The sequence below is a fragment of the Spermophilus citellus genome, assembly GCF_964194105.1.
Source record: "Spermophilus citellus genome assembly, chromosome: 10".
Taxonomy (NCBI): Eukaryota; Metazoa; Chordata; class Mammalia; order Rodentia; family Sciuridae; genus Spermophilus; species Spermophilus citellus.
The window spans coordinates 41070874-41096269 of NC_138197.1; the positions used below are offsets into that span (position 1 = coordinate 41070874).

The 25396-nt window shown below is 38.4% G+C and overlaps 1 protein-coding gene across 1 annotated transcript; it reads right to left on the minus strand.

The window, feature by feature from the left end:
* Positions 1-1348: 1348 nt before the first annotated feature.
* Positions 1349-13998, minus strand: ART4 (ADP-ribosyltransferase 4 (inactive) (Dombrock blood group)). The gene is made up of 3 exons (XM_081311439.1): positions 13766-13998; positions 11312-12020; positions 1349-1731 (listed from the first exon to the last, which is right to left on the minus strand). The coding sequence occupies exons 1-3, from the start codon at positions 13937-13939 to the stop codon at positions 1616-1618; spliced, it is 999 nt and encodes a 332-aa protein (XP_081167565.1). The 5' UTR covers positions 13940-13998; the 3' UTR covers positions 1349-1615.
* Between the last annotated feature and the right edge of the window lie 11398 nt (positions 13999-25396).

The following is a 25396-nucleotide window of genomic DNA, read 5'->3' on the forward strand; positions in this document are numbered from 1 at the left end:
ATTTCCTATAAAATAAGGGAAAATAGAAACAAGTCCTGTAATAACCTGTGACAATTTTTTCCCACTTCATAGTTGCCACTTCAAAAGTCACTGATTTAAGAGAATGATCTTAGAAAACTGTGATTTCTCATGGAGATAAATGATTTAGGGTAACTTTAATCTGTTCAAATTATTAAGCCATCAAATGGATTAGCCTACTGATGAGGTTCCAGCCCTCATAATCCAATTGTCTCACCTCTGAATGTCCTGGCTTGTCCCACACATGAACTTCCAGGGGACACCTCATATTCAAACCATAACAGCCCTCACTTTACTCCATTTGACCCAACACTAGGGTCTTTGGAGCTCAGGTGAAACAATCACCCATGTCCCCATCTAAACTGACTACTACCTGAGGGAAGGTTTGGCGAACATTTCCAGCTTTAGACTTTGCATCTTGTAGTTTGTACGTAATGAAACATATATCTTTGGTACTTGCATGGGAATCGATTTCTTCTCTCATATTCTCTCTTTTACCTCCACACATATCCTCATGTTTTCCTAATAAATGTACTTTTATGTGAAGTCTTAAATTAACATGAATTTAACTTTTAACTTTTTTTTTTTTTTTTGGTTAAGTATTTTAGGAGCTTGTATCTACCACCCTGTTAACTGGCAATGAATGACATTTCACTAACATATTTCATTACCTTTCTCTTTTATTGCTCAGGATTCTGTGTTTCTTCCCATATGAGACCAAAATAGTTTGATTTTGAATTCTGATGAAAACCTCTGAAGAAAATTTACACTTTGGTTAGGTCTCTGGGGCTCAAAGCTTTTCCATTTGATGATGAGTTTGTCCTTTGCTTCATAACTCAGTCTTCTTTGATTTGTTCCTATTTAGGATCATTAAATTTTAAAAAAGGGCAGGGAACCTGTATTCATCAGAATTCTTTCAATGGTTTGAGATAGACTATGTAATTCAAATTATGTAAGCAAAATATTACTTATGGATTTAATGTGAAGAAAAAACTTTCAGTACTCAGCTTCAGACCCAGATGAATTTGGAGGGTCATACATTCTCATTTGGTCTCACTTTCTTTTCATTTCTCAGCTCTTCCTTAATTGTGTTAGCTGCTTTCTCAGGGAGTTGGGGGTCCCCTCTTTGGTGGTAAGATAACTTCTAGCATCTTTAAGCTCATACTTACTCCATTCAAAAAAGAGGTCCTTCTCCTACTCCCAAAACAAGTGTCTAAAAAGTACCTCATAACCTCATAAGGTTATCATAAGATAACCTCATAAGCTATCCCTGGGCTATTTTCTAGTCCAACATAAACTTCTGTTTTCATGAAAAAGAAATATGCTGAAATGGCTAAGATCTGAGTGATAGGCCAACTGATAGGCAGTGATCCGAAACAGCTGTGCATCAAATGAAAGGTGGGCAGAGTGATTCCCTAGGGGATCTCAGGGTGCTCTGAATGGGAAAGGCAAATGGGTATGGGGAAGACAAAACAGGACTATCCAAGAGAAGAACATGCTCTGGTTCAGTGGAAGCATCAGAGTATCATCCTTTCCAGTAAACAACTTCCCATTATTAGCAAAAACCAGCACAAGTTTTCATTTACATAATGTACATTTAAAAAAGAGCCTCAGGATTCCTTTGCACTCTGCTTTTGGAAGAGATGATAACACTGGCCAAAAAGGAGAGAGAAGCAATAACTATAGGAGCAGGGATGCACTTCTTGCTGGAATCTGTAAAAACAAACAAACAAACAAACAAAAAAAAAACAAAATGGAAATTAGAGATGGGTTAGGTAGCAGGGATTTTTTTTTTTCTAAAATCAACAGCAACAAACTAGTTCATATTTCCTTTGATTCATTAGTTTTTTGAATCATTAACATAAAAATTTCTAATAAAAATGTTTGAAGTTAGCTAATTTTTCAAAAAGTATTCTCTTAGATTTTTCTAAGAGAATTCAACCTATTTATTTTGCAGATGATAAAACAGGTGTCAAGAGGTAAAGAGGTTGACTTCAGGTTGCCCAGCCAGTTGGGGATAGAAAGTCTGATTTAAGAGATCATCCGTTGACTTTCCTGGAGCTTAGATTCTCAGTCCTCATTGTATCTGACTGTCAGCCACACTGATCATAGTTAACCACTCCCTCCTCAATTCTTACTCTTCACTTTGTTCCTGAGACAATAATTCTATTGATTTTCTCCTTTCTCACTGGCTGCTATTCCTCTTAGGTTTCTTTGCTTATTTCTTCTCATTTTGAACTTTTAATTTGTAGTGTGCTGAGTCCTTGGACATCTTCTCATCCAGTCTAGTGGCTTTAAATTGTGATTTAAATTTGTGTTAAAGTCTTTTTTTTGGGGGGGGGTGGTATCGCAGATTGAACTCAGGGGCACTTGACCGCTGAGCCATAACCCCAGCCCCGTCTTGTATTTTATTTAGAGACAGGGTCTCACTGAGTCGCTTAGCGCCTCACTTTTGCTGAGTCTGGGTTTGAACTCAAGAGCCACTGGGATTATAGGCATGAGCTACCATGCCGGGCTTATGTGAGGTTTTAACAGCTGCTGTCAAGGCCCCATGTTATCCCTCTGTCTTTACTCTCTATTATTTGCCCTGCCCTCGTTCACTTTCATACATTGGCTTTCTTGTCATTGCTCCTGACTTAGGGCCTGTTTTAATCAGCTTTTTTGCTGCTGTGACCAAAGGACCTGGTCACAGCAGCAAAAAAGTTTATTTGGGGGCTCATGGTTTCAGAGGTTTCAGTTTATAGAAGGCTCACTCCCTTCCACAGGGATTCAGTGAGGCAGAACATCTTGGCAGAAGACTGTGGTGGAGGAAAGCAGCTGAGAGCATGGCATTCAGGAAGCAGAGAGAGAGAGCCTAAGCTCAGCTCACCAAATATATACCCCAAAAGTATGCCCCCAGTGCCCACCTCCCCCAGCTGCATCATAATAGCCTCAGTTACCACTCAGTTGATCCCTGTCAGTGGATTACTTCCTTGACTGGGTTAAGGCTCTCACAACCCAATCATTTCTCTTATAAAATTTCTTGCATTGTCTCACACATGAGCTTTTGGGGGGCACCTAATATCTAAGCTATAACAGGACTTTTGCACCTCCTGTTTCCTCTCCTGAAATGTTGCTTTCCTGAGATATTCATATGACTAGGTCTCTCATTTCAATCTTTGTGTGTCACCTTCTCTGTGAAGCTTTTGCAAATGACTCAGTTGAATATTGTGACTCCCTCCCACAGCAAGGGAATTGCCTGTTCCCTTGCTGTGCTTTGTTTCTCTCTGTACCAGACCACTTACTAATATAATACATATTTACTTATTTTGTTTATTGTCTGGATAATCACGCTAGAATGTAAATTCCCTAAGGGCGGGAATTTTTGCCTATTTTGTTCCCTAGACCTAGAATAGTGCCTAGGACATAGTAAGTGCTTAATAAATACTGATTGAATGAATGAATTATAACTGCTCTTATGATGATGTTCAAATAAGACACAAACATACAGATATTACTCTTTAATTATATTCATCCTTCAAAAACCAACTTTTTTGTTTTTGTTTTTGTGGTGCTAGGGATTAAACACAGGGCCTTGTGCATGTCTCACATGAGACTGAGCTATATCTCCAGCCCCCAAAACCCAACTTTTAATCCTGCTGGATAAGTGTTCCCCTAAGGCTCACATGTTAAAGGCCTGGTCACCATCCTGTGGAGCTACTGGGAGGCGGTGGGACCTTTAGTAAGTGGGGCCTAGTGAGGAAATTAGGTCATGGGTGGTGTGATTTTGAAGGGGATATTGGGACTCCAGCACCTTCCTTCTTCTTTCTTTTACTTCTTGAGGACCATGAGGTGAATGGTTTTCCTCTACCACATCATGCTGACTTGTCACAGGTTCAAAACCACTAACCATAGATTGAAAGCTCTGAAACTGTCAGCCAGAATAAACCTCTCTTCCTTACACATTGTTTTTCACTGACATTTTGTTACAATAATGGAAAACCGACTATTATAATTATATATTATAATAATTAGGATATTAAATTATCTTTTTAAAAATATTTCTCTCAGGTTAAAGTTAAGTTTTCCTTCCTAACTCTCTTGATACTTTTCTCTACCTCTCTTATGGCTATTTTATCTCATCTTATTTTTTACATGAATACTATATTTGAAAGAATACATGTAAAATATCTGATTAAATAAATTACAATCTAAAAATTTTTTATTTGAGGATAGTGCACATTATTTTTACTTTTGTATTTATCTTTCATTTTTTTTTTTACTAGACTACTAGTCAAAGCTTTTTTGCTCTCATTACCCTGTTACAATATTTTTCAAATTGGCAGTTGTGATCCATGAATAAATTATGATATCATTTTAGGAGGTCACAATGATTAATGTTTAATAGTGTAATAAAATAGGTTAGAATAGAAAGCACTAGCATTACATTGCATACAAAAAAGGATAACTGTTGTCATATAAAAATGTGTATTTTTACATTTATGTGTATATGAACTGAGTTATCATGTAAACAAAGTCCATAGACTGGTTACTAACAGTTTCTCAATAAAATTTAAGAAAGATTTTAGAAGGACAAATGAATCTCTTGAAACAAATCTATAGAGAAAATTGTCTTGGAATTCTTGTGAGAAAACATGGAAAAGGGTCTTACATTTGCCATTTGTAAATTACATGGATAATTTTACATAAGCCACTTGAACCTTTCTGAACCTCAGTATTCACATCTGGAGAGTGGGGTTAATAGCTCAACTTACAGGTGGTTGTGAGAATTAAACAGATATTATGTGTGAAAGTGTTTTGTAAGCTAAATTGCTGTGAAAGTATCATTTTATTGGTGTATGATAATCTAATTTTGGTCACTTCTACCTTGGGGTATAGAATCTGAGGGAAATGCATGGTAATCATAACTTTGATTTTATGAATTCTGAATCTGAATTATGTCAGATGCTTCAGAAGTAAATATTTGAACTCTAAAAGTGTAAAAAGGTAAAATCGACATGTAGTGTATCGAATTAATCTGGTGTTTGAGGCACATGTTATCTATTGCCTTTCTATGTCAAAATGCAGAGTAATGAGTGCAAATCTTTCAGAATACCATCTAGCAAAAAGTGGATGCTCAAAAAGTAGTAAACTTTATTCCTTCTGTCTCTTTTATTTCTATTCTCAACTGCCAATCTCCCTGAAGCAGACATTGGTGCTTTGAGCCATTATCCCACTTCTATATGCAAAATACTTTCTGCAGTTTCTCAGTTGTGTTTGAAAGGATGGGCGGGCACCAAGTGCAGTCACAATGTTCCCACAAAGCAAGCACAGCTTCTAGTTTATAAATGAAGAAACCGGTTCAGGGGTCAAGTCATTTACATAATACCACAAAGCTACTAACATATACCCAGATCTTTCTGGCTCCTATCTATCTACTTTTTATAATGCCATGTGGTCTCCAGATTCATTCATTGCTTGTTTTTGCATCCATTCATCTGAGACAGTCTACTTCAAGGTCAGTGTGATGCCACAAAAGAAAGATAACTGAAGCCCAGAGTAAAAGAAGACAAGAAAACAATAGTACGATAACCAAATAAATAATTAAAAAAACTAACAGTAGCTAAAACATTGACCATCAGATGCTATTCTTAGAACTTTTACATATATTAATTCGTTTTTTCCTCATTTTATAGGTTGATTTAAAAAATTCTTATTTTACATGTAAAAAACTAGAGGCATAGAGAGATGAAGCCACTTGCCCATGTTATCATTGCTAGTAACTGGCAACATTTACATGTAAAACACAAACAATTGGCTATATTTGTTTCAAAACATGTTAAGAATTTTGATTATGTGAACCATTTTAACAAATAAATCCCTCCTTTGTAAATCCAATGATACAGAACAGAGCATGTATTTGTATGTCTACGGATTTTTGGCACAGATTATGTTGCTGAAAGAAGCAGTATTTAAGGGCAAATAACTAATTAACATTCTGTTAACATATTTTGAGTCTCCCCATAAGCACTAAACCATGTTTCTATGGCAACCGGTATAGGTCCTTTGAAGGGTGATGAAAGAATTACAGGGCAAAGCTGTTAGTTTAGAATGACTAAAACAAAATTTCTTTGGCAAATTTGCTCCCTTGAATGTATTATGCCATCAATTTGACCTCATGACTCTCTGAAGACAGCAGATTCCTGGGAACTCTTCAAACTCGAATTGCAAGTGCACAAGACCAAGTCTGACATAAACTCAAGGACAGGGAAGCTATGCTCTTTAGCATACTTCTCTCTCCACTGGGGGAGTTACATACAGTATCCTGGCTGGTTAATTTTGAGCATCTTCATGCTGGCTTTCAATTATTATGTCTTTCTAATTAAGGGGGAACAAGAGAGGAAACATAATCCACTGGCTTATTAGGGCTTTGGGGGACATGTTTTAGTCAGCCTTCTATCACTGTGACCAAAATACCTGACAACAACAACATAGAGAAGGAGAAGCTTATTTTGACTCATGGTTTCAGAGGTTCAGTTCATGGTTGGCTGACTCCACAGCTCTAGGCCCAAGATGCAACAGAACATCGTGGTGGAAGGGTGTGGTAGAGTAAAGCAGCTCAGAACAGTAGCAACAAGGAAGCAGAGAGAGAGAGAGAGAGAGAGAGAGAGAGAGAGAGAGAGAGTTAAACTCCAAATGCAAACTCGCACTGTCTTATCTCCTTCAGCCATGCCCTACAGGTCTATGTTACCACCCAGTTAATCCATATCATTGGATTAATCCACAGATTAGGTTAAGGCTCTCATAACCCAATCATTTCACTTCAACATTCTTACATTGTCTCACATTTGAGCTTCTGGGGGGACACCTCATACCTAAACCAAAACAGAACATACAATAGTTTATGGATTTTGCTGGTGAAAACAAAACAGAATGACCAAAACATAAACCTGAAAGAATGAGAAACAGCCTCCTGAGAGAATTCTCCTGAGGAGTTAGACTCTAGTGCTTCAGAACAGCATCTGTGAATTCTGAAGGCTGGAGTTAGTGGGAGAAGTGAAGGGGTCAACAGCAGCAATCTAGACCATCAGGTCCAGGTGGAGTCCACTGACTTGACTCTCTCCCAGAGAAGGACCCTCAGATAAGGAAGAAACGTCACCTCCCTCCTGCTGGGTTCATGTATGGATCAATCAATACTGCTCCAGGAAGGTGGGGTAAGTAGAATATTATCAAATAACAGAAATGACTTACGGACCGTTCCAGATGGTTCTGAGATGACTGGTTGAGAAAAAACACAGCAGGGACAACTGAAAATATATATATTTTTTAATCCATAGAGATAAGTGGATATTATTGTGATTAATTAAAAAATATACAGTCTTTTTGTCCTCAAGTAAAGTGATTATGCTAAAAACCAGCCAATGGCAAATGAGGCTTGGGTAGGTAAGATGGCAAAAGTGATCAGCAAAGATTTTTCTACAACCTTCTGTCTGAGTCAAGGTTCAAAGAAGTCAAGTCCTCACTGTCATGGGGGCTTTTTCCTCTCCCTCTTTCATTCTATCCTAGAGCGATACAGCTGTGGTGGCTGGGAAGACATGGCAGTCTCAGCTCTTGACTGATTATGCGATGCCTCTGTTCTGTCTCTTCCCTACTCAGTTTATATGCTTGTAGTAAATTTTTTCTTTTTCTTTTTCTTGGTACAGGGATTGAAGCCAGAGCCATTCTACCACTGAGCTACACCCCAAGCCCTTTCTTTCTTTCTTTCCTCCCTCTTCCTTCCTCCCTCCCTCCCTCCCCTCTCTTTCTTTCTCTCTCTCTTTCTTTTCTTTTCTTTGACAAGGTCTTGCTAAATTGTCCAGGCTGGCCTTGAACTTAAGCTCCTACTGTCTCAATCTCCTGAGTTACTGGGATTCTAGGCATGAGCCACCATGCCCTGGTGCCAGGGATACTTTTATTCTGCCATTTACAAGTTCTCTTCCCAAGATTGTACAAGTTTCTAACTAATGAATTTCTAGGAAAATTTATTTATGTTTGCTTACTTTCTAAATGATCACATTACAGATCATTCACACTGACTAAAGTTCCTCACTCTCTGGTATTTTTCTTCTTTATGTCTTCAAATATTGGAATTGTTTTTAATCAATTGAGTTATATGGCCATTTCACATAAGACCCAGTTTGCTCAGAGACATGAAAGAGAACGATTCATTCATTCATCATTATTCATTCATTTATTCAATAAAATAGGCTGATAACCTCTCTGTGTTAGAGGAATAAAGTTAATAGCTAACACTAATTTACTATTCATTATGTGCTAGGAAATGCATTTTAAATAGTTTAGCATTTTATTTTATTTTGTTTTCACAAAAGTCCTATGATAATGCTCATTATGTAGATGAAAAAAACTTAAAGTTTAAGCACCTTGAGAAAAATACAGAGTTAATAAGTGGTATAGTGGTATATTCAGACATGGTGGATTTGGGGTCAAACTGCCTGGATTCCATGCCTAGCTCTTAAATATCTATGTGGTTAACATCCTGCCCATGCAGAGTTTGTGGAATAATATAAGATTTCTGATTCCCTAAATGTGAGTTTTTTGATTTCAAGTATCTACTCAAGAAATAATCTAGTAGTATATATGGCTATCCCAGCTAAGCCTGGGTAGTTTCACCACAGAAAAACAAAGACCATTATTTTTGGGGTGGGTGTTGAGGTAGTGGTTCTGAAATATTTTTCTTTGATATGTATACAATGGTAGTACAAGAGTTATAATTTCTGTTATATACCCCTCTCCCTCAGTTTCCCACTTCCCACATCAATGTTCTATGATTTTTTTTCAAATGAATATATTGCTGTGCTCATTATCCTAGTAGAAAAATGATATGTACCAAATTCACAATAAGAAAAAATGTAGTGGTTTTCTACATGGTACAGTTCCAAGGAATCATCAAAACTGACTATGAATGTTCTCATTTATTATCAAGGTCTCACTGTTTTCTTCACATTCTCCTGTAGGTTTTCATCCTCTACAAGCCCTAGTCTCTTGGGTTTGTGGGGTAGATACTCATTTCATTGGTATTGCTGATGCTGCCGAGGAGAGAAGAGAGGAGATAAAAGTATTGGCAGTTTGCCTCTCCCTGGTCTGTGTTTATAGATAGAGATAAGCCAGAGTGAGCAGGCTCTAGACCTTGGTGTGGATGCCTTTCTAAAGACTTTGCAACACTATGGCCTTAAGTTGTTGAGAAATGCTGAGCTGAAATTATAAACAGTAACAATAATGATGGAGTTGAGAGAGATTTGAGAGAATATTTCAAAGGCAGATTCTGCAGTTGGGTTGCCATTAATTATGAGTGTGAATGAATTCAGCCACATTTTTCTACAAGAGCTTAACTGCCCCAGTCTGGCTGCAGCAAAATAACCGGGGGTTGACGAGCAACTTGTGTACATTGATATTGCAGGAGTGGGAGCCCTTTATTGTAGGACAGGAGGGGTATATATACATTCCACACAGCTTATCTTAATTAGCATAAACTAGATACAGCAGTCAACCAATAAGGAATCTCCACACTTAATGGCTCACTGGCGTTACTTCACAAACCACTCCCTCTGGCAAAATGCCAGGTGCCATCCTGACTTGTTTACAGACTCTAACACTTACCTGTTTTTTTTATATATTGTAATAGTTCTAATTTCTCTTGCTTTGGGTCATTTTTTATAATATCATCACAGATGTTCCTGAAATATTGATCTATTGATGTTCCACTTCTTTAACTTCTAGTGACTTCTTATTACCTAAAGCGTGATGTTTTAAGAGTCTGTGGCATTGATTACAGGGCCCTGTACAATCAGGCCCAGTCAGAACTCTCCTGCCTAGTAAACCCCCTTTCCCTTTTTCCTGCCTGCCTCCTCTATCCTACACATCCTACACCCTAGCCACCTGGAATTTCAGAGATTCCCTAAAGAATCTCTGAAATCTGTCTGAAATCTGTCTGAAATCCCTGGGATTTGGCATATGCTGTTCTCTACTTGAAATGATATTTCTTTTCTTTCATTAAAAACCACCATTTCCACGGTGAGTCCCATGTGGTCCTCTGTTGAGAAACCTTCCTCAGTTTCCCCAGAGACCTCCTGGTGTGGAGCAGCCACAATCCTTTGCTCAACATCTTGTGCATCACGTAGTATTTCCAAGTGTATAATTTTGTTCATGTTTCATTTTCTCAAACTAAAAATCCTCTCAGGCTAATTATGTTGCTTTATCCATTCTGTTTTGTCAGGGTCTCCGCTCACAATAGAGAATGTTGTATAGGGAGTATCAGTGAGTAAATTTTACTTCCTGCCCTAGCTTTAGGACATCTTATCCTTATAATGACCATGACAAAACCAAAACAAACAAACACAAAAACTTGAGAAGATAAAAATGCTATAATTTATATGCTAACTTTCCCAGTCAAGTTTTACTGTCTAGAATTTTCCACATATTTAAGTAATTTCCCCTTGTGTGTGTGTGTGTGTGTGTGTGTGTGTGTGTTTTGCTTTATGTGATTTTTTTTCTCAGTCAACCATGGTCAGAAAATTTTATGTGGAAAATTCCAGAGATAAAAATTTTTAAGTTTTGAATTGTGTTCCCTTCTGAAGAGTGTGGTGAAATCTTGTACTATCTTACTCTAACCCTGATAGGATGTGAATCATCCCTGTGTCCAGCATTTCCACAGTAATTAGTGACTAATGGGTGACCACATCATTTACTTCACTTCATCTTATCACATAGGCACTGTATCATCTAGCATCATCACAAGAAGGGTGAGTACAGTTCAACAAGATATTTTGAAATATTTCTCTCAGAGAGAGAGAGAACAAGCATATGTGCACAAATTTTATTATATATTATTATAATCTTCCTATTCTCTTATTAGTTATTGTTGTTAACCTCTTACTGTGCCTAATTTATAAGTTGAATTTTATCATAGGTATGTTGTATAGAGAAGAGCATAGTAGAGAAGCTTTGGTACTATCTTTGGTTTTCAGGAATCCATTGGGGCTCTTGGAATATGTCCCTCATGGGATGAGGTACCTAATGTAGTGGTATTGCATGAATTCTTTTTTTTTAGAGGTAGTTGAAGAGAAAAGAGGTGGGGGGTCAGGGTTGGGGGTACCAGCTACAAAGCAGCCTTTCTCTAATCAGTCAGTTCCACCATTACTGAAGACCAATTTCCATGTTTTGAGCTCCCCATCAAGCTTACTTTTAAGATAACTTTTATCTTAAAAAAGTGTTCTAGGATTCTAACAAGAGTGGGTTCAATTTCAAACAAGATTACCTTTAAGCAGCTGGCAGTTATATGTGCTCAGGTTTCCAGCAGACCGCAATTGCAACCAATTTCCTTTTGGATGGTAGCTGGTATTTACCACTTCAAAAAATTCATATGGAGGGATTAGGACTTCCTTCTCGAGGGAGAAGTCTTGTACAGGTACACCCATGCAGGTAAATATGGTAAACAGAGTTTGACTCCCAAACTTCTGTGTCTCTTCTTTCAGGAAGGGGGTGAAAATGAATTGGCCAAATCGAAGGGTGGCACCTATGGGGGCTTTGAAGTTGACCTCCTTCATGCTATGATGCACCTCATAACACAAGGTACCATTCTTCACAAGGATCTCTTTCCTCAGCAGCTGGATTGCTGAGGTCAGGTAGTAGTGTAGGTATTTGAAATGGAATGAATGTCTGTACTGTTGAGGAGACCTGGCAGCCGTGGTCATGGCATGAGAAAAGTCAGAGCGCATATTGTCATTCATTGTGTAAACCAGGAGAGCCACAGCATGTGTTGTTGTCATGTCCTTGGGGAGATCTTTTGCTTGGTTCAGCCAGGTTAAGTGGGCTTTGTGCCACACCTTGGAGTAATTCTTATGGGTATCTAGTTCCTTTCTGAAATAATCTCCTTGACTTAGCTCCTTCAAGACCTGTTCGCTACAGCCTTGGTACTGATCATCAAAGGAATCTGGTGCCAAATCAAAGGCAATTTCAGTTGCAACCTATAAATGTAAAAAAAAAAAAAAAAAACACCTTGATTTTAATTATTCAAATCAGATTTACTATACTTTATAAAGCCAAATCTTCTCAAAACCAATATTTGCTGAAATGAATTTTATTCAATATCATTATACTGCATCCAGTGTAATGATCCCTACATCATTTCTATACCAGTGATCTGTGCCAACAATTGAATTTAGTTTCATAAATATTATTGAAAGGTGAAAAAATTCACTGGGAAGAAATAACCCTTTTTGTAGAACTGAAACGATAGTGTTTTTGCATGCTGAATACTTGGAAGAAAAATTATTCAACCTTATCGTTTCATTATACTTTCTGTTTCCTCTCCTCTCCTCACCCTTTGTATTCTTTAATGCATGTTATAAGGAACATCTCCTTTATGAATGCCTAAACCTATATTAAATCTTTGAATTTTATTGAATAAAAGTCTTAAGTGATGAGTGATGTTGATTTCTTTATGGGACAGTCCAGTAATAACAACCCTGTTATTACCCGGATTCTGAAATAAAATAAAATAAAATGAGGTACAAATAATCAAGGTCAAATTATCTTTCTTTTTACTGAATAAGTCCATGTGGAAGCACACATCTGTAGGTGTGATGGCAAGTGGGCTTCTTCTGAAGAGTAAATTCAAGAAGGATTCAGGCTTGCCCACTCAGTTACAGGCAGTAGTGGACCGAGGCCTCCCAGGTAAGATTCTTGTTGTTGATGAGGTCAGAACTCATGCCCTTTGCTATCAGACTAACTCATTCTCAATAGGAGGAAGGGAACAGAGCCCAACTGTGTGTTCCCAGTTATTCTTCCTAATGTTGACAGTGAAGTAGTTTGTCTCTCCTATTTCCCACTCCAGGAGTGGAAAAAGGCTTTCTTTTTTAATGGGTAGCCAATTGAACATTAAACTTATTGATATCTAGTGTGTGCAACCTGAAGTCAGAGATTTGAATGGAGGTTCATTAAATATCATTAGTTTATAATTTAGGGTCCTGTATGAATTATCAAAATGTAAATAGATGCTTCTTTCTTTGCAAAGCCACGATGCTTTTCTAATAAATACTACTTATTGGAAGACTCTATCTGATGTCAAGGCTGTTGGGACTCGAACTCAAAAACATCATTTGGTACCTTTGCTATGTGATTTATGTTCTAGTTGTATAAACTAGAACACAATTTTCAGACTGGTTAAATGATTTTAACCAATAACTCTTTAGAGCAGATTTCCAAATAAATTTACAGAATCTATTTAAGCCAAGCCAAGCCAAGCCAAGCCAAACCAATAGTATCATGTTCTGTCAGATCTGATAAATTTCAAAAGTAGATTTCAAATATGTACTCTGTCATCTTTTAACATGAGGTTATTTTCAACATATAGATCTTCAAGTTAGAACACTTATAAATAAGTTGGTCTGTAGGATACAGTTTAAACCCATAAAGATTTGGTTGGTTTTGCATTATTTGTCCTATGGAAGCAGTATTTTAATTATGGTGGAGAATTAAGAAATAACTCCATGATACTACTAGCTTCCATAATGCCCAACTTATCAACTATAAGGAATTTTTATTTTTTAATAATTATTTTCAATAGTCTTCCCTATCATCATTTGCTAAAATGTCTGTATGAAATTAGATCCCAAGTGCCCAAGGTTTGGGTCATTTAGAGTTTGCCTCCAGGTGAATGTCCTATTGGAACACTGACCTTAGAGAGGCCACCTCTTCAAGAGCTCCATACCTCAGCACTCCCGGTGTGTGTCTGCAGACCACAGAGCAGCAGCAGGAGTGGCAGCTGCACTCCTTGGAGCCAGATCCCCATCCCAGGAGCCACAGGAGTCCGGAGAAGAATCCTCTTGCATCTGTTGATCAGTAGATGTGTGTAAATAGTACCCTTTTGCACTGGCAGCTTCATCCCCAAATGAGTTCTCTGAGTTCTCCTTTGGGGTTTTCTTTGAATAAGTCTCAACAGGAAACTTCTCTGCTTCTGTCTGTGCTAAGACTTCTGTTGATCAACAACAACTAACAGCTTTCCTGTGACGAGAAATCAATTCCAGCGTTTTTTGCAAAGTTGAAATTTCTGTGAAACAGCCAGATGTGTGTGCCAAATAAGGGTTTCCAGAGAACTCAAGTTAGTTTCATTAAAAAAAAAAAATCCCTATTCTGTATTCAGGGGAATGCCAAAGACGTGTTAAGGGTCAGGTTCTGCAGTTCTGCCTCAAATTTCCCAGAAGAGCAGGAAAAGGCATTCTTTGTACTGAATATGGGGCCAAATAGCATTATCTTGAGTCCCAGGCTCCCATTGTGAATAACAAGATTGGCATGTGCAGGGTGGCTGGGCCCAGCCATACAAGGTGGGCCTCTGTCAGGCTCATCTGCTGCTGCTGATAGACCCTGCCTGGGATGCCTTTTGGGTTATTGTCACAAAGAAGGCTCTTTTCACAGCTTTTCTTTGGTACACTGAAACACCCCAATCCAGAGATTGTAGATTTGGGGGTCCATAGCTTTTCCTGTTTTTTCTTCTAAAAACATCAGGTCTTCAATTAATTCTATTTCAATCTACAGTGAATCCTAATGATGGTCAGAAAACTGCCTGTGTCTAGCTGGCAAAAATCAAAGGTAGAATTCAGTGTGTAAAGCTAATCTAGCTCAGACATGCGGTCAATGCTTTCAGGCGTTGAATATCCTTCCTTCATCTATTCCTAACTCCTCCAGACAGTGGGTTTTCTTGTGGATATTTGCCACTTATACTTCCCAATTCACTATCTGTTGAGAGGGATAAATCCTGTTCTTGGAAATTTTGGTATTGATTTTTTTTTTCCAGCAACCTAAATATTTTTTAGTATATTTTCTGACAATCATAGCAGTTCTGTCTCATTAACAAAAGTTCAGAATGTTTAAAAAAGCATAAAAGAAAAAACAAAAATCATCTATAACCCCTCACATGGAGAAATTTAAATTTTGATTGTATACACACACACACACACACACACGCTCACACTCCTGAACTGAAATGGTACAGTATATAGTTTGGCTGTTTTATCTCTTACTATTTCAATGTAAACATGTTCCCACATAATTTCATACTTATTTATGATTGAACTACAGCATTCCAAAAGTGCTACCGTGCAATGTAATAACACAGTGGACCTATGGACTGTAGTGTCTCTAAGCAAATCAGTTAGTGAGGAGAACATGGACTCCTGCGAAAGATACCTCTGTTCAATTCCTGACTCATCTGCGTCCTTAATATTCAACCTTGGACAAGTTACTTAATCTCTCAGTTAATCTCCCAACTGCTTTTTGTGTTAGATGGTGATGATGACAGTATCTCCCTCACTGAAGTGATATGTTCATAACTTTCCAGTCAGTATCTGGCATTTATAGATTTCTCAATAAATAAAATCAATTATCATTACTTCTTCCAGTTTTTTTTTGGACAAACATATCTGGCTAGTTTTCAACTTTGTGCTATTATAATCAACAACTTGTGAATATATTTTGAACAAAAATCTTTGTGCGTTTCTCACAATTTTTAAGACCCCGTTCTAGAGATGATGTTAGGGGACGGACAGATGTGAATGATAGGAACCTGAGGATAAAAGAATAACTCTATAAAATGGGCCCACTGTGCAGACCCCCCACATGCTTTCTTTTCCAGGAAGACATTTACCTGTAGCCCTGCCTGGCCTTAGTGGACAGGGTCACATTTCTCAGGAAACTACCTGTTAACTGCAAAAGAAATGCAGACCCAAGATAATGTCAGTGGGAGCAATCCAGGAGAGTTTTGTGACCAGATCCTGAAACTCTGGGAAATGAGGACAGTTCCTCCTAACCACAAAAACTGTAAAAAAATAGTATGGTTAAGAATCCAATTGGAACTGGTCAGCATGAGCCAAGATGACTTAGAGTTGCCATGACAGTGGGGACTTGAAAGTCTGATATCACCCTGCTGAGAGCCAAAACTCAAGAGGTGGATCTGGGTGGGACTCTCTGGAAATTCTCTGGGATCTCCAATAAAACTGGAGTGCAGGAGAGGCATGTTGTGTCTCTCTTCTCTGAGAGGACCCACTTTCTCCCTTGAGAATGTTCTCTTTCCCTTCCCCCATCCCTTTAGTAAACTCATTCCTGTTATTCTGGGCAACATGTTGGAAATCTTTCTGACTTGATCTCAAGAATCGGGGTTTGAAGAGGGGGTCTTCATGCTGCCTCAGTTTCTTGGAAGGCCCCAGCTCCGTAACAATGACCATAAATCAAAGGAATACATATTGTTTGGATTTGATGGTTCCCACTAGCCACGTATGAAAATCTCCTGTTTTAGTCAGTTTTCTCTAGAGGAACAGAACTAACAGGAGGTCTGATTATAAAAAAGGGATTTAGTAGGTTGGCTTACACAACCAGAAGCTGGGTAGTCCACAATGGCTGTCTGCAGGCTGGAGAGCGGGAGGAACCAGTAGCTGCACAGTCCATGATGCTGAAGCCCCAGAACAACAGGGACCAGTCCAGGACCAAAGGCTTCTGGAAACTCCCTGGAGAATCACTAGCAGAGTCTGCTTGGAAAGAATGAAGGAGAGTCTGATGACCTCAGGGGATCCCAGCAGCAATCAAGAACCTGTTCAAGAAGAATGGGTTTGCATCTGCTGCTGCTTCCTTGTTCTTCCAACTTTTATTCCACCCAAGCCTCCAACCTACTGAATGGTGCTGCCCATGCTTAAGGAGGGCCTCCACTTCAGTTGGCTATCTCACACGCCAGTCATTCCTTGACACGTCCTCATTGACACACCCAGAAGCCTTTTAATCTTTGGCATCTCTCTTTTTTTTTTTTTAAATATTTTTTAGTTGTCAGTGGACCTTTATTTTATTTATTTATATGTGGTGATGAGAATCAAATCCAGTGCCTCACACTCTACCACTGAGCTACAACCCCAGCCCTTTAGCATCTCTTAATTTGACAATTCAAATTAAACATTACACCTCTATTCGGACTTTCAAAATTCTTCATTATTAAATGTTACTTCAGGATATTGAGGTGTTATGGAGAGAACTTGAATTATAAAAAAAAAATTATCATGGAACTTGAAAATTTGTATTATGAGTCTAGTTCTCCAAATGCTGGCTGAACTAATTTAAAATGAGTGATCTGTGCTGATCCTCTGTTTCCTTAACTTTATAGAGTTGAAAATATTATATAAAGCAATAATAGTTTTATTTCACTGAGAGTGTATGGTGCTTCACTATCTGTTGAGAGAGCTAAATCCTGTTTTTGAAAATTCTGGTATTGATTTTTTTCAGCAACCTAAGTATTTTTTAGTATATTTTCTGATAATCATAGCAGTTCTTTCTCATTAACAAAAGTTTAGAATATTTTAAAAAGCATAAAAGAAAAAACAAAAATCATCTATAACCCCTTACATGGAGAAATTTAAATTTTGATTTTATACATACACACACACACACACACACACACACACACTCACACACACTCGCACTCCTGAACTGAAATGGTACAGTATATAGTTTGTCCTACTGTTTTCTCTCTTACTATTTCAATGTAAACATGTTCCCACATAATTTCATACTTATTTATCTTTGAACTACAGCATGCCATCATGTAAGTGTTATCAGGCAATGTAATAGCACAGTGGACCCATGGACTATAGTGTCTCTAAGCAAATCAGATAGTAAGGAGAACGTGGACTCCTGAGAAAGATACCTCTGTTCAATTCCTGACTCGCCTGCTTCCTTAATATTCAACCTTGGACAAGCTACTTAATCTCTCAGGTCTTACTAAGTTGCTTAGGACTTTGCTAAATTGCTGAGGCTGGTTTTGTTTTTTTTAAAATATTTTTAGTTGTAGATGGACATAATAATTTTATTTTTATGTGGTGCTGAGGCTCACATATGCTAAGTGAGGGCTCTACCACTTAGCCACAATGCAGCCTTCTCAGTTTGGCTTTGAACTCTCAATTCTCCTGCCATAGCCTCCTGAGGTTTGGGATTACAAGCTGTTCCACCACCCCCTTTTTATTATTGTCTTAAAGATTTTAATTTCCCTAGTGTGACCACCACTTCCAGAATAAGACCACTAGAGGGCAGCAGAAACTTTTGTAACCTTTTCATAACACTCCTTTGTCCAAAGTTTAAAAGGGAAAAAGAACCGGAGGAAGGCAGAGAGGAAGAGCCAACTGGGGTGGGAAAAGATCCAATGTATGTTGTGTATGTATACATTTTTTGAATTAAAATAAAAGCAAATGTTTTCTGACAATATTTAGCATCATTAAAACCCATCTTTTGCCTTCAAGCCTCTCATTAAGATTCCTATGTGATAGTTTGGTATTAGTTAATTTACGGGTGAGGTACACTCGTCATTTGCTTGATGATACTGAATTCTTCAGAATGCAATCTGTGCTATCTTGGTGGGTAAAAGGATATAGCCTTTTAATCTGTACAGACCTGTTAGAATTTTGCCTCTTTATTTTCTAGCTTTTGTGAATTTGAACAAGCCATATTAGTTTTCTTTCTCATTTTCTCCATAAGTAAAAGTGGAAGATAGTAAACACCAATGTTTCAGGGTTGTGTTGCAATGAAATTGAAATAATCTACAAAACACCAGAGTGGCCCATGGACCAAACTATTTCAGAAGCAGGTTGGGGAATCAAGCATGAACTCTTGAGAAAGAATTTGTGGTTCAATTTTCTGGCTTTCCTTTTTCCTTTATGTTTGACCTTGGGCAAGCTACTTAACCTGCTCCTCAGTTTCCTAATATTCTTAATGCCACTTGCACTATCAGTTGCTCAAAGTGTGCTCTTTATGCTCTGCTAGGTACTCGGAAGACCCACAACTCATGGGGTAGCCAACAAAGTGAGAACAAATTTTTATTTATTTTTTTATAAGTAGCTATTTAAGAATAAGTTTTCTAATTTTCTGGAAATGTTTTCTAGATTAAATTCTAGGCCAGGTGCGGTGGTGCATGCCTGTTATCCCAGGGGCTCAGGAGGAGGTTCATGAGTTCAAAGCCAGCCTCAGCTAAAGTGAGGCTCTAAGCAACTCAGTGAGACTTGTCTCTAAATATAATAAAAATAGGGCTGAGGATGTGGTTCAGTGGTTGAGTGCCCCTGAGTTCAATCCTCAATACCTTTTCCCCCTGAAAAAAATTCTAGACACCCCAGACAAATTTTCTAAAACTACTTTCAGAGCATGGCTCAAAGTAGTCATTAGAGGGCCTTGTCCAGGGAGGAACTGTATCTTTTTCCATGGCCCCTAGGCTTGGCATGTCCTCTGAGTTCTTATTTGGATCTTGTTGAAGTTCTTTAGATCTGTGTCAATTTTATAGGGTTGTTTTACTGCCAGATATTTTTGTTATTCACAGGAAAGTGATCTGATAGAAACCCCATAGTTTGGTAGACAGAACAGTTTAAAGTTATTTGTGTTTTAACCTGTCACCCCTCATTTACCTTCAACACCCTTATGAAAATGAGCAAAGCTCCCTCAGTTATTTTCTACTTTTTATAAACTGTGACCGTCCTCTTCCACATTGTTGACAGAACAACTTATGCTGCACAGACTCTGCATGCAACAGTTGGCATTCAAAAAGTGTTGAATGAGGAGTTGTGGCTCTGTGGTGGAGCACTTGCCTAGCATGTGTGGGGCACTGAGTTCGATTCTCAGCACCAAATATAAATAAATGTGTAAAATAAAGGTCCATCGACATCTAAAATAATCTTTTAAAAAAGTGTTGAATGAACAAATGAATGAATGTTTCCAAATTTCAATAACTAGACATGACTCATCCACTCTTTCTGGGAAAGATAGGACAGAATTCTTAGTGGCCCATAAGAGGTTTTGAGTCCCAGGCTCACAGATTGGCAAATGTCCAAGGACTATGACTGATTTGTCCACAGCTCTGGAGGCCCAGTGGGTGCTAGAAGATCCAATGTAATCTCATAACTGGGATAGAGCAGAGTGATTTGAGAATACTAAGAGATGGATAGCCATAAGTTTTGACTTGTTTCCTATGGATATAATTGAATACCTTAGATTGAGTAATTTAGAAAGAATAGAGATTTAGGTAGCTAATGGTTCCAGGCTGAGACATCCAAGAACATGATGCCAGCACCTGGTGAGGGCCTTCTTGTTATCTTAAGGGCATCACATTGTATTGTTAGAGTGATTATGCTAACTCTGGATTCTGTTCCTCTTCTTATAAAGCCACAAATGCCATCATAGGGATCCCTTCCTCCTGACCTCATTTCATTGTAATCATCTCCCAAAGGATCCACCTTCAAATACCATTAGCATATACATTTGGGGATGAAGTGTCTAACACATTAATGTTGGGGGGGACATATTCAAACCACAGTGCCATTCATTTATGCAGTTTTTAATAATGTATTTGCAAAGCATGAGCTCTGTGTGAGGCCCTGGGGATGCAGCAGTAGCCAACCAGGTATAATCCCAGCTTGCAGGAACCCAGATCTATGCAATGTTAAGGTCCAGCCCCTAGGTAACAAAGGCTTTGCAGTTGGGAGGAGATGCAGGCAAAAGGCTTCATTTTGCAAAGGGGGATGTAATTAATGAGGTTAATTACTGAGAGGATAACAATTAGAAGTGAGGTATAGTACCAAGACCATCAATTTTTAGTGGAGGATGAAAGGTTTAAAATTTTCAAGACATAGGGTTGAAGGTACTGAAAGTTACATTTCTAGGAAGACTTAGTCTAGATAAGTCTGAGCCCAAGTTCCAGAATGAGAGAATAGCAACTGAAGATCCAGCATTTCCATGAGGGCACTCTGCTCTGGGTCCCCCTGAGGCACCTACATGAAGCTGCATGTGAGGCAGTCTGGATTCAGGGCGGGACTGAGCTTTCAAAGGTGGAATGAGGAAGAATTAGGATGACAAAATCGGCAATGAGTCAAGGAGAAGGCAGCATTATCACATAAACATCCCTGTAGCCTCATTCCAGTGAGGTTCCTTATATGTCTGTGTTTTAGATTTAAAGAACGAGTGTGTGTGTGTATGTGTGTGTACATATATGTGTAATGATATAGTATTCTGGAGTTAAGTATTTCTTCACACTCTAGAGTTTTCTTTTTTTTCATTAATTTTTTTAAATTTATATATGACAGTGGAATGCATTACAATTCTTATTACACATATAGAGCATAATTTTTCATATCTCTGGTTGTATATAAAGTATAGTCACACCAATTCATGTCTTCATACATGTACTTTGGATAATAATGTCCATCACTTTCCACCATCATTTCTAACCCCATGCCCCCTCCTTTCCCCTCCCAGCCCTCTGCCCTAAATACAGTTTGCCTATTCCTCCCATTCACCCCCTCCCTACCCCACTATGAATCAGCCTCCTTATATTAGAGAAAACATTTGGCATTTGGTTTTTTGGGATTGGCTAACTTCATTTAACATTATCTTCTCTAACTCTACCGATTTACCTGCAAATGCCATGATTTTATTCTCTTTTACTGCTGAGTAATATTCCATTGTGTATATTTGCCACATTTTTTTTTATCCATTCATCTACTGAAGGGAATCTAGGTTGGCTCCACAGTTTAGTTATTGTGAATTGTGCTGCTATAAACCTTGATGTGGCTGTGTCCCTGTAGTATGCTGTTTTTAAGTCCTTTGGGTATAGACTGAGGAGAGGGACAGCTGGTTCAAATGGTAGTCCCATTCTCAATTTTCCAAGAACTATCCATACTGCCTTCCATATTGGATGTATCAATTTGCAGTCCCGCCAACAGTATATGACACACTTTAGAGTTTTCTGTTGCACAGTGCTCCAGCATTTCCCCACTTTGGCAATGATTTTCTTTGAAGCCCTGGTTATTTCTCATGTACACAAAGCTTGCTGAGTGGGTTGAGGTTGACACCAACCACAGCAGATCTCTGCATTGCATGGATTAATGGTTGTGCACTTAGTTGCACAATTACTTTGAAACTAAGATACTTCTGTTTTGGTATGATGGTTTCATATTTAATAATCCCTTCTTTATGCATTTCCAGTTTGTTCATTAAGGTATAATGAACTGAAAGCCTTTTTACCACGTTTATATCAACACCCTGTGTCTTAAGTCCCTTTCTTTTATTTCTACACAGTGTGTGTCCAGTACTCTGGACAAAGGGGTATAATCCAGGGAAGATGAATCTTACTTTTCCTGATGGATCATATGAGTAAATGCTTTGTGTGTCTCAACAGTCTGCCCATTGAAGTTTTTCTTTAATCTATTTCCCCAATGAAGCTAATGGCTCTTAATCCAACCCCTCCTTCCCTGGGGTTGCAAACCATCCCCTAGAAATATACTTCTAATATCCTCAGTACCAACTGTATTGAACAATTTGTAGCTTCTGTCCACCCAGGCCTTTCTCCTCCACCCACGTACTGCTTCTCTGTGATGTCAATCAGCTGAAGGTGGGTTAGTCAGCTTTTTGTCACTGTGATAACCAGTGAAAAACAAAATAGAGAAAAAGAGATTTATTTTACGTCAGTTTCAGAGGTTTCAGTCCATGGTCAGCTAGCTGCATTGCTTTGGGCCTGATGGTAGGCAGAACATCATGGCAGAAGAGCATGGCCGAAGAAAGCTACTGACTATTTATTTCATGGAAGAAGAGAGATAGAGAGATAGATATAGATAGAGAGAGACAGAGATATAGATAGAGAGAGAGATAGAGAGATAGAAAGAGAGAGAGAAACAAAAGAGACCCAGGACAAAAAGTACCCTCCTAGGGTCTGCCCCCAGTGGCCTTCTTTCTTGAACTAGGCCCGACCTCCTATAGTTTCCACCACCTTCCAATAATCCATTCAAATTATTAATCCAACAAATGGATTAATCCATTAATGAGGTTAGAGTCCTCATGATCCAATCATCTCCTGAAAGCCTACTCTGAACATTTTTTTTCCTGGGGACCAAGACTTTAACTCTTCAAACTTTGAGGGACAAACACTTCATATCAAAACCATAAATAAAGATGAAGTCTGACAAAGTCACCATTCATTCCTACCTTCTGTGGGAAGTGAGCCCTTTTGTTCCTGGGTGGAATGGGGATAGAGAATAGTGGAGAGTTTTACGTTCATGCTATAGCTGTTTTCCTCTTGGGTTCTGCGAGTATCTGAGGTCAAATCCATTCTACCAGTTTAAAGATGAGGTTTCTTTCAAAGACTCATCTGTTTGAGATGAGATTTCACCCATAAACTTATATTGATCTTCTTTTTATGTTATTCACAATCTTACCTGGTTTTATGCTAACAGATCTTTCACTTTTCCCTCTGAGACACATTACAAATCTTGCATTGACTAGCAACAAATTGTACAAACCTAAATCCCATTTCTCTACTTACCACATTTTTTCCCCACTGAACAGAGGGGAAAATATTTCAATCCACATTACCCTCAAAGTAATATCTTATCAAATAAAACTTATTCAGTTTCATCTAGTTACAACTCATTCACTGTTGTTTAGAATAATCCATCACTGCTTTTTCCTAATATTTGAGGATGTTGTTCTGTTCTTCCAAATTTTCTTTTTCCAGACTCAACATTCTGACTCAGCTTCTCCTCATAAGACTGAATCCAAACTATCAGCATGGTCATCTTCCTTTTTGTGGATTCCAGCAAGTCAGTGACCCTTGTGAAATGTGGCCCAGGACACTGCACATGTGACCAACCCATGGGACCAAAGGCTTTTGTTTTGACTCTCTCCTTTCACTGATATAACCTAAGTTGAAGCAGTTTTTTTTTCTTTTTGGACAATTATGTCATTCTTTGACTCACTGAATTTTTACCTATTAGAAATCATAATTATTCCCAGATGAACTTTTATTATTAAGTCAGGTCTTTCCAACCTTATGCACCTGTAAATTTGAAGTATATTTATCAAGTCCAATTTTAGAACCTTACACTTATGCATATGAAGCCTTTATTTTAGCTTGTCAAAGATTTCATGAATCCTAATATGAAGTGCATTAACAATTACTCTTGGCTTAATTTCATGCAAAACAACTGGAATGCTATTCTTTTCATATCTTCATTTGAAACATTTATTTAAAAATATTAAAAATAGTACAGGTTTAAGTAGAGATTCCCAGACATGACAATAAGATCATCCTTTAGGTGGAAAATGATACAATTTAAAGTTCTTTTCAGCCAGTTGCTCAATCAGGTTTGAGCACAGAAAAATCTGCTGACATCTTAATTATGGATCACACAACTTGTCAGATTAATTCAGAAGCTATTTTCAGGTTAGCATGCTTAAAATTATTTAAAAATGTTCAAATGCCTTCAGGTAGGTCATGCATTCTTCATAGAGGCATAATACACACCTTTAACCCCTAGATTGGTTTAATAATGTATATATATATTTTTAACCTGGACTCCTTAGGCATTCGAGTTTGCCAGCTCTATCTGAATCATTCCACTTAGTCTAGAGAAACCTTATGAATTTGCAACTCCCACCATAAAAATCAGAAAAAAATCAACTAATCTACAAAATCATAAATTTTGTTGAATCTATAAAAAGAGCCAAGGTTACAGAATAACCAGGTGGACTAAATTTCAAACAGTGATAAACCCTCTGAGGAGGGTCTTCATCTTTTTGAAGTAAAGGATAGAGAGGCAGGTAAAAAGTACACAGTTAAATTTTTAACAAATTCCAAAGGCCAACGGTAGGCTAATGAGATACTTTAGAATCTGCTGGAAACCCAGAACAAGAAGAATTGGGTCATCATCAAGCTCTTTCTCATGAGTTCTGCTGGATATCCATTAAGATTGAGGACAGGATAAGAGATCAGAGAGACTCCTCCTTGGAGATGAAAATGGGTTCAAACTGTCACCCTGTTTTCTGATTCTGCTTTCAATTTAAAGAAAAAGCCATGTGCCCTGGGGGTGGGGAAGGGACATAGGTCTGAATCAGGAGTCTGTAATGATATAAAGCAGAAGGGGGAAGAGGAGGGAAATTTCCATGCAAATCCCTCAAAGATACTAGGCAGAGTTTGGCAGGGAGACAAGGGGCCCTCCACTCAACAGGACTCACAGCAAGGAGCCAGCAAGCAACCCCAGACTACTGCAGAGGGAAGAGAAGGCTGTGGAGGCGACCTTGCTTTTGGAGTGCAGGTTGCAGGACCTCCTGAGAACTGAGAGCAGGGCATAAAGTGGAGAGCCCTCAGCACCTCAGACCCCACACAAGCTCGAGGTGACAGCAGCCCATGGCTGAAGGAGTTTGAAGTGGTGCCCTGAAGAGAACAAAACCAAACCCCAGGAACTAAAACTGCTGGCCAGATGGACTCAACTCCTGCGCTGATTGCCCCAGAGGACATGTGTTCATTTCAGCACATGAGCCACACTTACTCAGTCTT